The 6,250-nt window shown below is 36.1% G+C and overlaps 1 protein-coding gene across 1 annotated transcript; it reads right to left on the reverse strand.

Moving 5' to 3' along the window:
- Positions 1 to 1,683: 1,683 nt before the first annotated feature.
- On the reverse strand, positions 1,684 to 2,995 carry LOC110684605. The gene is made up of 2 exons (XM_021861041.1): positions 2,741 to 2,995; positions 1,684 to 2,694 (listed from the first exon to the last, which is right to left on the reverse strand). Exons 1-2 carry the CDS (start codon positions 2,993 to 2,995, stop codon positions 1,684 to 1,686), a joined length of 1,266 nt encoding a protein of 421 aa, XP_021716733.1.
- Between the last annotated feature and the right edge of the window lie 3,255 nt (positions 2,996 to 6,250).

Below are 6,250 nucleotides of genomic sequence, written 5' to 3' on the forward strand. Positions count from 1 at the left end.
GTTAAGAGTGAATATTGTAAATGGTTTGTTGGGTTGATGTGGATGAGAGAGAAAGGGTGATAGTGACCCATGAACCATTTTTTTGTGTTCACCAATAATGATGCTCTCAATATATTTTATGGATATTTCACCAAATGCCACTGACAAATTTAAAAATTCATCAAATGTCATCGCACTTTTCAGAATTCACCAAATGCCACTCAGTTTTTTTAAAAATTCACTGAGTGTCATTAATCACCAACGGCCGTTAACTCCGTTAGTCATTAGGGGTTATCATGACACATGTCATGATATTATTGGTCCATTTATCTTTATTAATAAAAATTAAAAAAAAAGCTGAAAATAATTAGAAAATAATTATAAAAAAAACAGAAAATTAAAATAAAATAAAAAACCCCAAAATTTTCCCAGCCACCCCTACCACCGCCAAACCCTAGCCCCTCCCCTTATATCGCCGGAAAACGGCCGGCCACCACCTTAACCACCGAAAATCGACCGACCGACCCTTTTGCGCCCCACCTAACCCACCGTCGACCCCAAAAACCACCCACACAAACTTCCCCGACCCTGTAAAATCTAAAATTAACCCTAGACCCTAGCCCCACCGTGACCTCAACCACCTCGCCACCCCTACCACCAGCCAGACGAGGCCCAGAGCAGCCAGATTTGCCGCGCCGTTCTCCAACTCGGAGCTGCTTTCCAACCCTCCCCTATCCGTTTACCCACCATAACCATTAACGAAATCAAGGTTGTGAAGAGGAGGAGGGCCAAAATCGCCAAGTTAGAAGGGATAAGGGTCGAAATCGGAGCGTGGGAAGGGGAGGTAGCCGGAAAAGGGATTGGGGAAGGGAAGGGGGCTGGGATCGGGACAGAGAAAGGATTTTGAGGGTTGAGGACTGGGTTTTGTGGCGGTGGGGAGGGAGTTTCGTGCTTGTGGGGAGGGAGTTTCGTGGGAGGGAGGAACGACGTCGGCACTGCGAGGGATCTTCTAGGTGGTCGGCGCTGCGGGAGAGCTTCTTGGGCGGCGTCGGTGCTGTGGGACAACAGAATCCAGTAGCTGGGACGGCGGGAACGGTGGCGGGAGGGTGGTTGTGGCTGATGGGGTTTTGGCTGGTCGGGGTTTTTGAAATAATTTTGGGGTTTTTTTTTTTTTAATTTTCTGATTTTTTTTTTATATTTTCAGTTTTTTTTTTTAAATTTTTATTAATAAAGATAAATGGACCAATAATATCATGACATGTGTCATGATAACCCTTAATGACTAACGGAGTTAACGGCCGTTGGTCATTAATGGCACTCGGTGAATTTTTAAAAAACTGAGTGGCATTTGGTGAATTCAGAAAAGTGCGATGGCATTTGATGAATTTTTAAATTTGTCAGTGGCATTTGGTGAAATATCCGTATATTTTATATATAAATATGGCTCCACCTTATTATTATTGATTATTTGTTATTGATTTTTTAATGATAAAATCTAATAATAATAATAATAATAATAATAATAATAATAATAATAATAATAATTAGTATTCCATAATTAGCATACATAATAAAAATTACCATACTTTACCAACATTTTGATACAATAACACATGGAGTTAGGAATAAAAACACTAATTGATACACTAAAGTACAACAAATACAAGAAATTAAAGACAAATAACTAAATATCCTCATTTTTCCTTACCGATTACTAGTATGCCCAAATCTTGCCCACAAATGTTCTACCAAATCTTGTTTAAGTGACATATGAGTTTGTTTATCGTGGAGATTTTCTGGTGTAGCCATTAATGTGGTTAGATTAGGATTTTGGTAGCGCGGGGTTACGGTGAAAGTCGTTCCTCTTCGGTTTGAAGTTCCTGCTAAATACTCGAGTTGTTCAGCAGCAAACTCATTAGGATCCCAATAATTAAGATAACTTTCGCGCTCATCTTCCACGATCATATTGTGCATGATAATACACGCCATAACAATTTTCCACAACATTTCGACACTCCATGCCAAAGCAGGACGTCTTATAATGGCAAATCGAGCTTGCAACACTCCAAATGCACGCTCTACATCTTTTCTAATACTCTCTTGTTTGGTAGTAAACAATCGTTGTTTAGGGGTTTGCGGTGCAGTTATTGCATCTATAAATGTTGCCCATTTTGGGTAGATCCCATCTGTGAGATAATACCCCTGATTGTAAGTATTTCCATTCACGGTAAACTGAATTTGTGGAGCATGACCATTTAAAATGTCGTCGAAGACGGGTGAACGTTGAAGGGCATTTATATCGTTGCAGGATCCAGGTGTACCAAAAAAGGCATGCCATATCCACAAATCACAAGATGCAACAGCTTCTAAGATAACCGTCGCCGTTTTTGATCGCCCTTGATACATCCCTTTCCACCCCGCTAGACAATTTTTCCACTCCCAATGCATGCAATCGATACTTCCCAACATACTAGGAAAACCTCTTTCCTCTCCTTCTCTTAGAAGGCGATTCATATCTTCAGGGGTTGGTTTCCTTAAGTACTCTGCTGAGAATTCACGAATCACTCCGTCAACGAAGTGCGTGATACAATGTCTAGCCGTAGTTGCCCCAAGCTTGAGGTACTCGTCAACTTGATCAGCTGCACAGCCATGTGCTAACATCCTTATAGTCGTTGTGCACTTCTGTATTGGAGAAGCGCCAAACGCATACTGCATCTGGATGTTGTTGGAAGAATCGATCAGTTTCACTCAGTTGGTTCACTATCTTCGTAAATAGAGGTTTCCGCATGCGAAACCTACGTCGAATCTTATCATCACCATACAATGGTTGTTCGCTGAAATAGTCAGCAATCAACTGATCATGTGCTGCTTCACGATTACGTGGTATAACTTCCCTTCGTTTTCTTTGACGTGGAACATCTTCTTCTTGTTGTTGCATGGTGGTGTTAACCACATATCTCAATGCATCTTCTATGATTTGTTGTTGCCGATTTTCCTCAATAAAATCAAGCAACATGTGTAGTTATAGATTTCATCACTAGAAGTGGAAGAATTTGAATTACTACTCATTTTAAAATTATTAATATGTAGTTGTAGTTGTGATAGTAGAAGTGTTGTAAGTGAAATAGGTCAATTTATAGGCAATTGAGATAAAAGTTACAAAAAATAATTTGCAATCTGGTAAGATAAGATTTTTACCATAAGATATGATTTTCTAGCTGAAGATAAGATTTTTTAAACAGTGGATAAGATTTTTTAGAAGATAAAATGAGATTTTTTAACAGAGGATAAGATTTTTAGCAGAGGGATAAGATTTTTGGTAGATAAGGTCAGATTTTGTGGCAGATAAGTTTTCATATTTTGGCAGATAAAATGAGATTTTCTTACAGAGGATAAGATTTTTAGCAGAGGGATTTTGGTAGATAAGATATAAAATTACATGTTTTTTTTTTTAATAGAAACATAATATTATTACTCCAACACATAAGATTACAACATCTAATATCAAATAAAAATACAAACGATTAAAATTACTACTACGTACGATTACATCTTAAGTACTACAACAAATCTTAAACATAATGTTGTTAGATGAAAGATAAACTCTTGATACAGAAACTAAAAGATTAAATACGTAATACATAAAAAATAACTAGTACTTAACTAATATCTCTAAAAAAAACCTGTTACTAAACTCCTCTCTAAGCTTCTTGTACATTTCGACTTCAAATTCATCGAGGACGGGTTTTGCCATCAACGAACGTAACATGCTAAATTTCATCTCCTCCTCCTTTAGCTTTTTCCTATCTTCGCTCCTTTTACTTATCAAGTCGATCATTCGTTCTCCTTGATCAAGCCGCTTATCACTAGTTTCGTCAAGAGTTGTGTTGAAAGCTTCAAGGTTTATCGATGTAGAAGAATTACTACCTTCTGCAGCTAAACTCTTTGATTTTTTTATACCCATAGGCCGCTTTTTTCCAGCACCCACACTTGGTGATTCTGGTTTGGATCGTTTCCCACTTCCCTCGCTCTCCAAAGGAAGCTGTTGGACCATATGTGGGTCCCATTTAGGACAATTTTGCATTGTTTCAAAACAATGCATCAAAGTAAAGTGTTTTCCATGATTGAGTTTTGCATAATACTCATGGGCACGTTGGACAGCGTCTCCGCCTGAGTTTCCACTTTTCGGATGTCGTAGGATATAATTGTACGCCATAACCCATTTTGAAACCCATTTGTTGATAAAATCCCAACGTTGTTGCATGGACTTAATGGTCCATCTTTTATCTCTTCAAGGTTCTCTACCCGTGCCTCTTCGTATAACTTCCCAATTGCAGCCCATAAACCGGCTTTAGTTCGTTTCGTATTTATGGTAACATTCCCACCGGCGTTGATGTAGCCTGAAACAAGCGCCTTATCCTCAGTTATACTCCATGCAGTAGTTTTTTTATCATTGAGGTCTTCTCCGGTAATGTCAACAACATCATCATCGAGATCTTCTAGATGTTGCGCTTCCCGTACATCTTCTGTTGGAGAAGCAGTGCTACTAACATTTACTCTTGGATATTGATCCATGGGTTGGGTAAAATATTGGGACATGGGAAATAATGGGACATTTTGTGAAGATGAACCCCCATGAAATTGGTGAGGAATTTGGGATGTATAATTCGGGTTTATAGGTCTTTGGTCGCTACCAAACCATTGCAAAGCAGCTTGAAATTGTGGATTATTGAATATATTTGGATCAAAAGGGGGAGTATTTGCATTGTATTCAGTTGGGAAATTCATATTTCTTCCATAATTAGGATTATTTGGATCCATTATAGAAGAAAATTTTAAAATTAGAGGAAAGAGAGGAAAAATATGAAAAATTGAAGTGCATAAAAAATGGCCAAAATTAGGTTCATTTTATAGAGGAAAAAAAAAATAAAGCTGTTGGTGAAATCAGTTTTTTTAAATAAGTTACCGTTTGTTATTAATTACCGTTATAAGATTTTTGTGCTAGTAAAATCATGTAACAAATATAACAAATCAGTGGCTGCCACTTGTCAGAAGATTAATTTTTTTCCTTTTTTTTTAATTTAACAAAACGTCACCGTTTGCATTGTTTTTGCTTGAAACGCTGTTTTTAGTCATCCTCTTGGCACGGTAGACGAGGTTCACTTTCCTTCAACAGAAGAGGATTCATGAGCATCCTCCTCCCCTCAAGGATCCTCATAATTCCCAGCATCAAAGAGGATATGTTCACCTAAGCAAAAACGACCTTCAAGAGGATAGATATCCTCTCCAATATTCATGCTCTAACTAAATATAAAGCTAAACTTTTAGTCAGAGAACAAGACAACACACTTGGCGTTCTAACTTTTTGCCAAGTGTCACGCTACGTAGGATAGAATTATACAGAATTTAATTTATAGGATAAAAAAGTTCGTTTAGAATTCTATTTTCAATCAAATTTGGATAAAATTTTAAGATAAAATTGTTAATTTAGAGTTTTATTTTCGATAAAGTACCAATATTTATAAATTGAATTATAATTTTATTCAAAAAATAATTACATTATATTATAACTCATAAATTTAAATATAATTTTATTTTTTGGATCATAATATTTTTTTGGAACGAAGGAATTAGTTCAAAATGTATCACATCTATTATTTATAATATATTCTAATCAATTAAAATAATAATACTTCAAAATCTAATATAATTTTATTACTATGTGTAAACATGTGTAAACAACTTACATGTCAATCAGGTCGGATCACGAGTTATTTCGGACAGGGTCATTATTTCAGGTTATGGGTCAAGAAATGTTTTCAGCAATATTTATTATTATTATTATTAGTCATTACATACCTACTACATAGTTTAAATTGTCACAAAATTAAAAACACATAATTTCCTAACTAAATTTGTATCAATGATATGTTTTAAAATTTTACATATAGATTAAAAATTAATCTTAAAATTCAATAAACAACCCGGGCATCGCACGAGCACAAAACTAGTTAGTATATGAAGTGAATTGCGGGTGTTGGTTCACAAAATATAGGTATGAGGTAGTGCCGTATGGGTTTAGAATGAATAAGGCCTATTCTCTTGAGCTTAATTTCAATTCAGTCCAATTTTTAATTTCCTTCTCTCATAAATCAGTTCATTTTAATAAATTAGAATAGGTCCTAAAATACATGTCATATGTTTGATTGTTAAAAGTATGAATTTTAAATCAATACCAGGGGGAAGGTGGGTTTGGCTAATTTCATTCCCT

The sequence above is a fragment of the Chenopodium quinoa genome, unplaced genomic scaffold (genome assembly GCF_001683475.1).
Source record: "Chenopodium quinoa cultivar QQ74 unplaced genomic scaffold, ASM168347v1, whole genome shotgun sequence".
NCBI lineage: Eukaryota > Viridiplantae > Streptophyta > Magnoliopsida > Caryophyllales > Amaranthaceae > Chenopodium > Chenopodium quinoa.

What these genes read in the sequence shown, in the direction of transcription:
- LOC110684605 (XM_021861041.1), bottom strand. Translation starts at nt 2,995, where the DNA reads ATGTTGCTTGATTTTATTGAGGAAAATCGGCAACAACAAATCATAGAA. An exon ending in AACCTCTATTTACGAAGATA is followed by an intron (nt 2,695 to 2,740) that starts GTGAACCAACTG and finishes AACAACATCCAG; the next exon opens with ATGCAGTATGCGTTTGGCGC.